Source organism: Orycteropus afer, unplaced genomic scaffold (genome assembly GCF_000298275.1).
Source record: "Orycteropus afer afer isolate SDZICR_OR568_19922 unplaced genomic scaffold, OryAfe1.0 scaffold00006, whole genome shotgun sequence".
Taxonomy (NCBI): Eukaryota; Metazoa; Chordata; class Mammalia; order Tubulidentata; family Orycteropodidae; genus Orycteropus; species Orycteropus afer.
The window spans coordinates 9,687,843-9,700,910 of NW_006921593.1; the positions used below are offsets into that span (position 1 = coordinate 9,687,843).

The 13,068-nt window shown below is 46.4% G+C and overlaps 1 protein-coding gene across 1 annotated transcript; it reads left to right on the forward strand.

Moving 5' to 3' along the window:
* Positions 1-6,657: 6,657 nt before the first annotated feature.
* On the forward strand, positions 6,658-10,390 carry CHCHD2 (coiled-coil-helix-coiled-coil-helix domain containing 2). The gene is made up of 4 exons (XM_007942552.1): positions 6,658-6,707; positions 8,218-8,467; positions 9,215-9,371; positions 10,380-10,390. Exons 1-4 carry the CDS (start codon positions 6,658-6,660, stop codon positions 10,388-10,390), a joined length of 468 nt encoding a protein of 155 aa, XP_007940743.1.
* Positions 10,391-13,068: the final 2,678 nt, after the last annotated feature.

Below are 13,068 nucleotides of genomic sequence, written 5' to 3' on the forward strand. Positions count from 1 at the left end.
GCGCCGGTGCGTGCGGCCGCCTCCCGGCCCGGAGCAGGACCGACCGCGTGGGACGGACCCCAGATCATCCCCTTCAGAGTCTAAGCCTCGTTCTTGGCTCCCAGCCTAGCCACCGACTGCAGGTGAAGACTTTGTGTGTAAGTCCCCGGCTGGTGCAAACGGTTTATGTTGGACTGCTACCCGCGGAACAAAGACCTGGTAGTCTGCTTCCCTTACAATTACTGTTTGCTTTCTAGTAGATTTCGACTCACAGGGACCCTATAGGACAAAAAAAGAACCGCAGCACGTAATTTTTTAGGCTGTAGATCTTTACAGGAGACACATCACCAGGTCTTTCGTACCCTGCAGCAGCTGGTGGGTTCAAATTGGCGACCTTTTGGTGGGCAGGTGAGCGCTTTAACCAGTGCGCCACAGGGCTCCTCCCATTAAGACTACAGCCAAGAAAACCCTATGAAGCAGCTCTACTCTGCAACAATGGGCTTGCCGTGAGTTGGGATCCACTCAAGGGCAACTGACAACATTGGGGCAGAGTTGGGGCTAGAAAACATCTCTTCAAACTGGAAGTGAGGTCCTTCCAGTGCTCGCCCTCAGACTTCTTACTGTTTTGGTCTCTTTTCTACAGGATACCTGAAGGCCCTGGTCAAAGTATTTTCCCTGACTCCAGCTGCAACTGTGGTCCTGGCGGGGACTGACTCCATGTTGGTTGACAAAACTTCCTTTCGACATGGCTTATGCACTACCTTCCCCTCTTCATGGATCGTTAATTAACTAGTGTGTATGCCTTTTAGGGTTTTTAAGTAAAGGACAGCAGCAGGAACGCCATCTTCACTCTTGTGTTTTTGTCGGTTACTACGGTAACTCGTTTCAAGTCCACAGACACTTGTGCGCAAAGAAGACGTCACAAGGAGGAATAAGGCACCATCCTTGCTGTAACCAATGTTCTTATCTAGTTGGGGGGAGGAAGATGGGAACCCAGGTGTCACAGACTACTGTACGAGTATACTACTCGTGTACCAGAATGGGAATATTTTAAATGACAACAGGTGCTACATTTTCTGCACTGTTGATCCTCTTAACAGTCTTTCATGGCCAAATGGGATTCTGAGGCACAGAGAGTTCCAGTTAACTTTCCAGAGGTCACACAGCTAATGGACCAGGTCTGACCCCAGCACTTGTGCTCATGACCTCAACACTTCTTGTTCAGCGCAGCAGTCACTGGGAGGTGCCTACAGTTAAAGTGATGGGCTGCTGGCGGTTTGAGCCCACCGAAGGGCATCTTGGAAGACAGGCCTGACTGTCTATTCTGAAAAATCAGGCAGCGTGGAGCACAGTTCCCCTCTGACACATACGGGATCACCATCAGCTGGAAGTCAACTCAGGCAGCGTGGAGCACAGTTCCCCTCTGACACATAGGGTCGTCATGAGCTGGAAGTCAACTCGGCAGCAACTTGTCTTTTAATCGGATAGGATAAGAAGCCTTGATTCTTTGTGTTGTCCCGGACAGCCTCTATTGGGTTTTCTTAAATTTGTTTCCCACGCCTGGGTCTGTGATGCAGGTCTCCTGGCCCTAGTCTCACCATATTCAGCGCTACCTCTTGGTTGGAATCTGTGTTGTCACATCTAGCGTGCCCTGTTCCCCTTTACGAGTCTAATCCTTCTGAAACTACTTCCAGTTACACTGTTCATTTAAGGGTCACCTTCTTCCTGAGCCTCCATCTGCACTGACTGTCCACTCCTTTGAAGTCCTAGAGAACTTCAGCAATTTCATCACTTGTTAAAGGAGCTTTGATGGCGCAGTGGGTAAGAGCTCAGCTGCCAACTATAAAGGTCGGTTCAAGCCCACAGCCTTCCATGGGAGAAAGATGTGGCAGTCTGCTTCTATAAAGAGTACTGCCTTGAAAATTCTTCAGGGCATTTCTACTCTGAGTTGACAGCAACGGATTTGGTTTTGGTTTTTAACTCCTTGTTCATATAGTTATTTTGTACTTTTAGATCAACACATTGGTTTGTTGTTTGTCTGATACGTGCATGGCACTGTATTCACCTAAGTCTGTCTTTGTTATCCATTTAGATTATAGGGACCGTAAGGTCTTAAACATCTCAGCCCTCCCATGACACCTGCTGTAAAATTGCAGTCTACCTGGCTGGACATAAGTCATGGTAAATCAGCCACATGGAAGGTGTGCTGGTGGTCCGCATACTAGATTTGGCTCATGTTGCATACCAGGATTTCTGAATTTGAATTATTTCATCATAGTTATGGTCACTGGGCAATCTACTTCTGTAGTGCTAACATCTCGGAAACCCAAGGAGGGGTTGCTATGAGTCAGATCTGACTCGACAGCAGTGAGTTTGGTTTTTTGGTTTGGTAGAAAGTGAGTGCTACGTAACAAGTTACCGGAAACTCAGTGGCATAAAAGCACCAACATCACCTCACAGTTTCTGTGGGTTGGAAACTCAGGAGTGCCCTACCTGGATGCTCTGGCACAGGATGCCTCATGAGGTTGCCGTCAGGCTGTTGGCCGGGCTACAGTCAGCTGAAGGCTTGACGGGGGCTGGAGAGGTCTTCCAAGTGGGCTCCATCATTGGCTATGGGCAGGAGGCCTCAGCTCCTTGTTGCCCGCACTTTTCCATAGGCTGCCTGAGTGCCCTCGTGATGTGGCAGCTGGCTTTCCCCAGAGAGAATGGTGAGAGAGGGAAAAGGAAAGCAAGGAAGACACCATGCCTTTTATGACCCTGTAATTCCTGCCATTTTCTGTCTGTTATAAGTAAATCACTAAATCCAGCCCACGCCCAAGGGGAGCAGAATTAGACCCCAGCTTTTCAAGGTGGTAGTTGTTAGCTGCCATCAATGGGAGTGCCAAAGAACTTGTGGACATACTTTAAACCACCATCCAAAAAACCAAACTCAATGCCATTGAGTCGATTCCGACTCACAGCCACCCCCACTGGGTCTCTGAGGTGGTGAATCTTTACAGAAGTAGATTGCCCCATCTTCCTTCCACAGAGGTTCGAACTGCTGACCTTCTGATTGGCAGTCAAATGCCTCAGGCACTGTGCCACCAGAGCTCCTTTCCAACTCATAGTGACTCCTCCTTGGGTTTCCAAGGTGGTATCGCTACAGAAGTAGATTGCCCAGTCTTCCTTCCTGGGAGTGGCTGGTGGGTTTGAACCACCAGCCTTCTGGTTAGCAGTCAAATGCCTTAGGCACTAGGCCACTAGAACTCCCCCTTAAACCACCACAGTATATTTCAATGTGTTCCCTGTAGAAAAATTGGAAAATATGGACAAGCAAAAAAAAATATATATATATATTTGTAATTCTATTACCCAATAATTCTGTTACTACTTGAGCGTATATGACTCCAGGCTTTAAAATACAGGAATTTCTTCAAAATAAACATACAGTGCAGAGTATTTTGCAACCTTTCATTTAATACACTGTAAAGATATTTTTCATGTCAAATGTTCCTAATGTTTTTAATGGCTGCAAAGCATTCTACCATATGTGCGTATCTTATTTAACTAGTTCTATAGAGTAGGACCTTGGAATGAAGTTGGGCAATCTACTTTCATAGTGATACTGCCTCGGAAACCCAAGGAGGGGTCGCTATGAGTCGGATGCGACTCGCTGGCAGTGAGTATTTTGTTGTTGTTTATATAGTAGGACATTTAGGTTTATGGGTTTTCCCTATTTTCTGTATTTCATTCAATGAACAGTCTTATAACTAATTCCTTTCTACATTCATGATTGTTTCTTACATTTCTAGAAGTGGAATTTCTGGAACAGGGCTTGCACAATTTTAAAATTTTTGATGCCGAGAGCCTAATCTGAGCAAGCGTTTTTCACTGAAATCATTGAGTCCATTCAGAGAAATGTCTTAACTGTAACAAGGCCTGTGAGAGGTCTTTGTTGAAATTTTGATATCGTAAACGAATTTGTTGAGAATGACTGAATTCATCATGGAATGTGAAGTCGTTACGTAAACTGCACTGAGGCATGAACTGTATGTAGCACATCTACCCCAGCAAACTACAGATGCTATGGAGCAGATTCTGGCAGTTATTTTCAATTCTCGTTTTTCTTGTTGTTTTTCTTACTTTTAATTAACTTTTCACATATTCTTGTTTTTTGAATAGCGGTAATACATTAATGGTTTCAAACTCCAAAAGATGCAAAATGTTATACAATGAAAAGTCTCAACCCTGTGGCATAGCCACCTACATCCACTGTCTGAAGACAATGACGTTTTATCTGCTACAGATACTTTATGCATATACATGGCCTCTTCTCTCCATTCTACAAAAAGAATAGCCCACTATATTCAATTCAACCTCTTGCTTTTGTCTCCTGATAGTTTATCTTGTAAATCTTATCAATATATAAAGAAGTGTCCTTATCTCTTTCTCTGTATCACATGAATATACCATAATGTATTATACCAGTAGTTTACTGACAGGGATTTATATTGTTTCCAATCTTTTACTATCACAAAATAACCTTGTACATACATCTCCTAGTACATACATCTCCTAGTCCCTCTTCAATCCAGGAATTAGTGATTTAGCCACGTAGGATTAATTTAAAGAACAGACTTTATTCTGGTCTGGATTCCTTTCCTTCTTAAAACTGTCCAGTTTTGCTCACTCTAAGGCTCCTCTTCCCAGTCTCTGCTTATGAATGGGCAATCTACTTCCATAGTGATACCACCTTTTAGGCAAGTACAAAATCTTACTATTTTTGTAACTTTAATTTCTCTAAAAGTTATTTTTGAAAGTAATTTTTTGCTTTTCATAGGTTTTTACATGTCTTTTCTCTCTGTTCCATGAACATTCTGCTGATTCTGGGACATGGGGGTGCTGTTTGAAATGCTGCTACCTCTGGTGGAAGGGGAAATTTCTGATTGCCGGCCAAGCAGAAATGGGCATTCTACCTCTGCTTCCTCTTTTCCATAAATCACACCCCACCTCCCTAAGACTTTCCCTGAAGCCCCTGTGAAATGCCACTAACCAAGCTTTCTCCTACTGCTGCTGCTGTTGCTATAGTGCTGTCAAATCATCTCCGACTCATAGCGACCTTATGTACAACAGAACGAAACACTGCCTGGTCCTGTGCCAGCCTCATGATCCCTGCTATACCTAAGTCTATCGTTGCAGTCACCATGTCGATCCATCTCGTTGAGGGCCTTCCTTTCTTTCATAGATTTTGTACTCATCTAAAAGGTGGTATCACCACGGAAGTAGATTGCCCATTCACAAGCAGAGACTGGGAAAAGGAGCCTTATAAAAGACACATCCTGGCACAAGACACACTTAAGAGTGAGCAAAACTGGACAGCTCAAGAAGGAAAGGAATCCAGACCGGAACAGTCAGTTCTTTAAATCAATCCTACTTGGCTAAATCACTAATTCCTGGATTGAAGAGGGACTAGGAGATGTATGTACAAGGTTATTTTGTGATAGTAAAAGATTCTTTCCCTTGCTAAAGACAACGCTTGTTTCTGCTCTTCAAAGACTATGTTCAAATGTCCTGTCCAACCATTTACCTCCGTATCACCTTTGCCCTGCTTTTTCATCACGACACCACCTAATTTATGTAGGCATTTGTCTGTCCCCCTTCTGTGAAATTTAATTTTCTATGAAGGTAATGGGGGAGCTCAGGTGGCATAATGCTTAAGGCATGTGACTGCTAACCACAAGGTTGACAGTTCAAACCCACCAGCCACTCCTCCAAAGGAAGGTTGGGCAATCTACTTCCATAGTGACACCGCCTCTCGGGAAATCCAAGGAGGGGTCGCTATGAGTCGGATCCGACTCGACCGCAGTGAGTTTGGTGTAGTTTTTTGGTATGAAGGTAGGAGAGTGTTTTGTTTAATGCTGTATCTCTAGAACCTAGTTAGCACTTGGCAGGCCACTCGAAAATATTCTGTTGAATTATCGATGAGTGAATACTATCCCAATTCAGGGCACAAATTACATATATGAAAGGGGTTGATAATAGACAGTAATACGTAAATGCAACGTATTACTGTCTGAATTTAACTTTTGTTGACTGCATCCGTACACATGAAAGAGAAATGTAAAGCGAACCAACTCAACTGTCAATCCCTGCCTAAAGTTTTCACAATTTAAAATTCGTTTCATAGTTATTACGCAACCACATCGTGCAGCAAAAAAAAAAAAAAAAAAACTATCTCAAATTAGACTGAGAAAGGTTAAATAACTAGAGTAAGGTCCAGTCACAGTTAAGTCAGAGATCTGACTCATGCTCAAGGTTGGATTTAACCTACACGTGAACAATACGAACGTTTGAAAAAAAACGGTGGCGGCTCTACTACCGCCCTAGGAAGCAAACTGCAAGATCTGACTCACCCTAGAATCAGAGGACAAGGTTTGCTGAGTAACCACAGGAACTTCCGGTTTTCTTGACCCTGACGCCGAGCTCATGACGTAAACCGCATACGACAAGGCGCTCTTGTTTTTACGTTCTTCCCAATGACCTTCACGTCCCGAACGGAAGGCCTCTAACTGTGCTCTGATTGGTCGCATGCTGAGACTGGTCCCGCCCCCCGTCGTCTTCGCTCCTTCGCTGCAGAAGCTACCGCGCTACCTCCTCAGCGTTTCGCACATTTAGAAGCCGCTTCGCTGTGTAGTAAAGATGCCGCGTGGAAGCCGGAGCCGCACCTCCCGCATGGCCCCTCCGGCCAGGTGAGGCCAGCGTGGGGTCTGGGGCCAAAGTGCGGGCTTCGGGACACTGCGGGCGCCGGGACGCCGACGGAGGCCGCACTAGGCCTCTGGCGCTCGGGGAGGCCACGGGATGTGAGTTGGAAACTAGTTTCGGTGTGGCGGTGGCATGGATCCGTTTCGGACCGCCGCAGGCCAGGCCCCTCACGCCCGCTGGCAGGCTGGTTGTAAGGCTCACCGACCACGTCGGATCGCCTTCCCGTTTGTGGCATAATCCCTAACTTCGAACGTTCGTGAATTATTAAAACAGTTTAAATAAAAGCTCATTTGAAATTGCAGTAACAGGCAAGTTGTAGAAAGAAGTGGCCTTTTGTAAAGAAAAAACAACTGAAACGTGAAAAGTAGGGGGGAAAAAAGCAATGGGAGCAAGGTGACGTAATCGGGGGAAAGTGGTGGCGTCCCCGTTAATGGCACGTGCGGTGGCAAGGCTGCCTTCCCAGGGCCCGCCCGCTAGGAGACTCCAAGGCCGCTCAGTCCACGCTGTTTAGTAGCTCGTAAAATAGTTTAAAAATGTACCGCTAATTGCACCGCATGATAATCTCCGAGGTAGACGTGAATTCCGTTTCACAGCAATAGGGAAACTGGAGACGGGGAACGAGTGACTTGTCCACGGGCCGGGTCTCGGATTCAGAGCACAGTTCCCAGTGCGTCTCTAGACTGCGGCGGGTTGTGTGGAAACGAACAGTGTGCTGGGTGTGTGGGAGGGGTGCCCACTTCCAGAAGTTTTGTAACGTTACTCCCGATGCTAATAAGTTAAATCATCACCTTTTGACCTAGCCCGATTTTGGGGAAAAGCAGGAAACCAAATAATCTAAAAATGGACAGCGTGATTTTAGGTGGAGGGTTTTGGAGCAGCGTTGGACGTAATTGGGGAGATTGTTGAAGCCATCCGGATGTTTTACAGACGGGACCTAGCTGACATTAACGGTTTAGGCCAGTCTATCCCCTTACTAGGCTTCTGTTTCCTGACCTGTAAAGTGAAGGAACTGAACCAGTCTTTCTCCAGAGGACCACCTGCAGGTCCTTCACTACCCTTAGACTGCAACGTCCCACAACATGTTTTTTTTTTTTCTTGATACTTGACACCATAGGTCAGATTTTACTTATTCATGAAAACAGATGTTCCTACACACCTAGCATACTGTGTGTTCATAGCTATATCCCCAGTACCTTACACATAGTAGTTGTCTAATAAACATTTAAATGAGCAAATTCTCCAAGGATTCTATGATTTTTATGAGGTATGTAGGTTCTATAAATGCATAGATGGAAATGGTTGTAAAAAAAAAAATGGTTTATACTTGGTGATCACAACTTTAATGAAAGGTTAAACAGGAAGTGTTGTCAACAGGTCAGGAAGTTTTTCTTTTTTGTATGCATCTTAGTATTTGTGCTTAATAATTTAAGAGGAACACCCTAAGGGGGATTTTAAAGTGACCAGGTGGAATGTACTCCATTGTTCTTTCTTTCCCAGCCGTGGGCCTCAGATGAGAGCTGCCCCCAGGCCGGCGCCAGCAGCTCAGCCACCAGCAGCGGCCCCACCGGCTGCAGTTGGCTCACCTGCTGCTGCAACCAAGCAGCCAGGCCTCATGGCCCAGATGGCAACCACCGCTGCCGGGGTGGCTGTGGGCTCTGCCGTCGGGCACACACTGGGCCATGCCATCACTGGAGGCTTCGGTGGAGGGAGTAATGCTGAGCCCTCACGGCCTGACGTCACTTACCAGGTGAGGCTGGAGGCAGCATCTCCCTTCCATGAATGTCCTTTGTTCAAACACCTAGTTATTATAAGCTGCATATGTGTTGGAACCGTCTGTAATTTTAGCATCCACAGGCTCTTAACAGAAAATGATAAAAAAAAAAAAACACATTTGAGAGTTCAGTTAGTGCCTTAGACCAGCATCTTCTCCTAAGGAGAAGAATTGGAGCAGTCCAACCTGACTTGCTGTGAAATAGCCATTTCCCTCTTGTTTTAAATACTTTGTCTCAGTACTAATTCAGTCTCATTCTTGGTTGTGTTCAATGCCTTTACTGGCTGTAGGCTCTGTGGTTTCCTATCAGATATGTACCACCACCCCTCGCTCTGATTTTATGAAATTGCCTCCCTCATGGAGCACAGGTGTGTGTTGTGTTGTACTTCTGAGGACGGGAACCTCCCATCCCTCTGCTTTGCGGTGGTAATCCCACTTTGCCTCTGTGAGGCCTCAACGAAGTGTGCAGTCCTGAGATACCCCAGTAGCCATTTTCATTGGTGTCTTTGTTTTTCAGTTTTTCTGGTTAGAGTTGGAAGGCTGGTGAAGCTCATCTGCACCTGAGCTTGAAACATGTTTGCCGTCCTTATTAGGTGGGAACTTTCATCTACGTTTGATGCTAGTCCTGGTTCCGTGATGAACCTCAGAAAACCATGGCTGCACTTTGTGCAAGTATGAGTGTGACTTCCTTTCTTGGCGGTCCTGAATGGTGTGCCTTTGCAGGAACCTCAGGGAGCCCAGCCGGCGTACCAGCAGCAGCAGCAGTTTGGCCCCTGCCACTATGAGATGAAGCAGTTTCTGGAGTGCGCCCAGAACCAGAGCGACCTCAAGCTCTGTGAGGGTTTCAGTGAGGTGCTGAAGCAGTGCAGGTTTGCAAATGGTAGGTGATGAATCGACCCAGGTTCCTTGTTGAATTGACATCTCACTCCTCTGATTGGTGGGTGCTCCTATGACCTACAAAATGTGGGGATTCTCTTGTTTGATAAATTAAACTGACAATTTAAAGGAGATCATGTGGAAATTTCTCTAAAAGTAATTTAACTCTCAAAGGTTTCTAGTCAGTATCTTAAGCTTCCACCAGTTATGTTCTGAGTCTTACTCTTCCTTAAGCAGATACCAATCAGTGAGTTAGATCTTACTGTGATGTCTAAGTGCGTTATCTCCCAGCATTAAGGCCGTGAATACAAAATGCCATTCTCACCAAAGTTCAGTAACGAAACTTTCACCCAAAACACAGTGAAATGTTTCCCTTAGCAGCCCCCCCCCAAAAAAAGGATACTCATGAAGAATCAAAAAAAAAAAATGTTAGAGAGGAAGCTTAGGGGGCAGTGAGTATGTTAATGGAGGAGGAACAACTCAGAAAAGGGGAGTGAGAGGGAAAAATTCCCGAAATGGACATAAAGGTTCTGATATACTTCTGGCAACTGCCGGGTCTCATTTGAGAGGGAAGCTTAGCAAATCCCTCAGTGGGGCTCAGAGGTTTGGGACAGTCAACTTCTTTTTGTCTCATTCCCTCCTTTCAACCTAAGGTTTCACCCTCTATTAAAGTGCTTTATTTTCCTGTTCTTGCTTTCATTCAGGTAAGAAATGGAGATGTCAGTCCTTCTAGGTGGCTGAACTGTGGAATTAAGAGATTACATGTCTAGGTTTATCCAAAGTCTTGGGTAAAGCTGCATCAGTTACCAGAATGGGTAAATTTCAGGACTGGGTCACTACAGGCACACCTCCTCTCAGTTTTGGCCATTACAGAGCTGTTGTGTGTTGGCTGGTTGCAGTGTCCTTTAATGACAGGAATCACCAGTCCTGGGTTTGTAATTTGGAGGGTAGCAGTTGGGTTGAGTGTATGTACTTAGTGCTTTTCTAACTTCTGACTTTTTGTCTGTTGCAGGATTAGCATAATAAGAAGGTCAAATTGAAGAAATGGAAAACCAGCTTTCATGACCAAGTTAATTTAGCACAAAACTAATCGATAGTGACAGTGTGAAGTGGACAAGCACCAGTTAAACCTTCCTCCATCACTAATAGCATTCTTGTTTCAGAGCTACCCTGGGAGGAGACGTTCTTACATTGAGCTGAAGTCTGGGGCTAGGTAGTTGTTTGTGTGGCCTCCTTAAATAGCTGTGGTAATGTTACTGTTTGTGAATAATTAGAATAAAGTGATTTTCTTCCACGATGTGTGTCTTTTAAAGTGTCAAGTGATAGGTTGAGAGTGGTGTACACACCTCTGCATGCTCATTTCACAAAAGCAACAGTTGTCTCAATGTGTCTTTAAGCTCAGTCTGTTGTCCTTGGGTATGAGACCAGCACCCACCAGATCTGACCGAGCTCTCTGGAGAGTTCTGCACATGAGGTGTCTATATGCATATAGTATGTAGGAGGGGCTCCCTAGCAAACATGTTCACTAATGGTGCAGGCGCTGTAGGCTCTTGGGAACCAGCGTTTAATGATCAGAAAGTTTTTTTAAGTGTTAACAGTTCCAGATCAGATTAATGAGAAGAGAGTGTGAGAATGGACCCATTACGTGGGGGTGTGCCCCCTTACCAGGTCAGGACTGCAATGTCACTGATCCCCTATTGGCCTCCCCTCCTCACTTTTGGACATGGTTCAGTTCCAAAGTCCAAATCATTATGCAAAAACCTGTTAGGCAAATATGGAGGATGACTACATCATCCAACTGCCAAACCACCAAGGATCATGGCCCAGCAACAGTGTTCTGTCCTCTCACACCTCAGCATTCACTACTGCCAGAGAGATGCCATTAATGTGCAAAGTGGTGAAAGAAATGTTCTACTACTGGAAGTGCAAAATGTCAGATAACCAGTAAAGTGAGATGTAGACCTAGAGCCAATCCATCGGTCAGAGATGAAAAGCATTCTTAACGTGGGTAGTTTCCCTGCAGGTGTACTACTTGCCTGAAAGCCCTGCTGCAGTCACCCACTACACAGCCTAGATTCTTGGGGGGGACAAGGGAGACAGGCAGGCCTCATTTCTTCGATGGATCAAGTGTCCTTTCATAGAAGACTCAACTTGTAGGAGTTGATCTTCCACCTACATCTGGCTGTGCCATTGTCTTGCTCTCAAATGTTCCTTTCATAGCCTGAGTGTCCTCTGGACATGGAATAAGCTGCTAGGTGCATTAGCCTGTTGCCCCAGGGTCAGAAGGGATTTTGTGATGCATTAAAAGTACAGTAAAGCCAGGGGCTCAAACATTTGTACACCAATGTTCACTGCAGGCTTACTTGGTTGCCAACAGATGGAAACTCCGTAAAGAGTCCCATCAGCAGGTGATAAGCTGGATTCACGTACAGTGGAGTATTAGCCATGAAGAGAAAGGAAGTTCTGATACATGTTACAAGGTGGTTAAACCTCGTAAACATGCTGGGAAAAATGAGTCCGACATGAACAAACACTGTATGATCACACAAGTACCTAGAACAGGCAAATAGGCCTAGAAACACCATTTAGAAACTCAGCCAGAAACAACCTTATGGAAGTTTCCTTCAGTGATCCCCGATGGGAAAGCCCACTCACCTGTGAGAACTGCATTACGTAGTCCTAAAACACACTTGGCTGCTAACCAAAAGGCTGGGTGTTCGAGTCCACCCAAAGGTGCCTCGGGTGAGTCACCTCTGAAAAGTCAGCCACTGAAACCCTAAGGAGAGAATGTGGACATAATGTAAAGGTGGGTCCCACCGTTCAGGCCTCTGTGCTCACCGGTGGCAGTGGTCATGCCCTGAGCTGTCCCTGTGTTCCAAGGCTCAACGTACACGGAAGTCACCCCCAGAGATGTAAGTGCGTTCCTGGCAAGACCTAAAGGCCAAGGGAGCTCCAGAAGGAAGAAATGGTCACTTCCTGCCATGCTGCTCTATCCCCAGGCCGCCTGAGCTCCCCTCACCCGCCACCAGAGGGCCTGAGGGCCTCACCACTACACGCCGTCACCTCCCCTCCCAAGCTTGGCCGGCATCCCAGGCTTGGGGCTGCGGTTATTTTTGGGACATCAGCCTCGGGTCATCAAATAGCAAAGCCTAAAGAACAGCAAGATCTCCTGCTCTGGCCACAAGTGTCTGCTGGGCGCACGGCTCCAGCCTCTGTTGCGCCCTCTCTCCCAGGGCTCCGAGGCCTTTGGGATACCTGTCAAGTTCCCTCCAGGGTCGGCAAGGAGCTAAAGGGTGAGTACCCAGGCCTGTGATGAACAAACCCAGCAGACAGGCAGGAGACAGAGGGGTGTCAACGAGAGGATGGAATGGCAGGCCCACTTCCCCTCCCTCAGGAAGGCCAGCGGCCACTGACGAGCACTGACATGTGAAGTCCCCTGGGTGGGGGGTGCTTCTACAGAAAGTGGCTCCCTGCAGCTGGCTTCCTGACTTTCCAAGTATGCGGCGAGGGATGTTACGTTCCAAAAAGAACAGGCCACATGGGGACCCTCTGCAAAGTGGTCTTGGGAAAATGCTTGGGGGTGCAGGTGACAGCAGTAGGCAGAGGCGCAAAGTTAGGGAATGGTTTAAGATAAACACCCACCGACACCCCCCGCTGGAGAACTGGGTGCAGCCACAACTTGGTGGAGCTGACGCTCCCGG

What these genes read in the sequence shown, in the direction of transcription:
- CHCHD2 (XM_007942552.1), top strand. Translation starts at nt 6,658, where the DNA reads ATGCCGCGTGGAAGCCGGAGCCGCACCTCCCGCATGGCCCCTCCGGCC. An exon ending in CGCATGGCCCCTCCGGCCAG is followed by an intron (nt 6,708 to 8,217) that starts GTGAGGCCAGCG and finishes TTTCTTTCCCAG; the next exon opens with CCGTGGGCCTCAGATGAGAG. An exon ending in GGCCTGACGTCACTTACCAG is followed by an intron (nt 8,468 to 9,214) that starts GTGAGGCTGGAG and finishes GTGCCTTTGCAG; the next exon opens with GAACCTCAGGGAGCCCAGCC.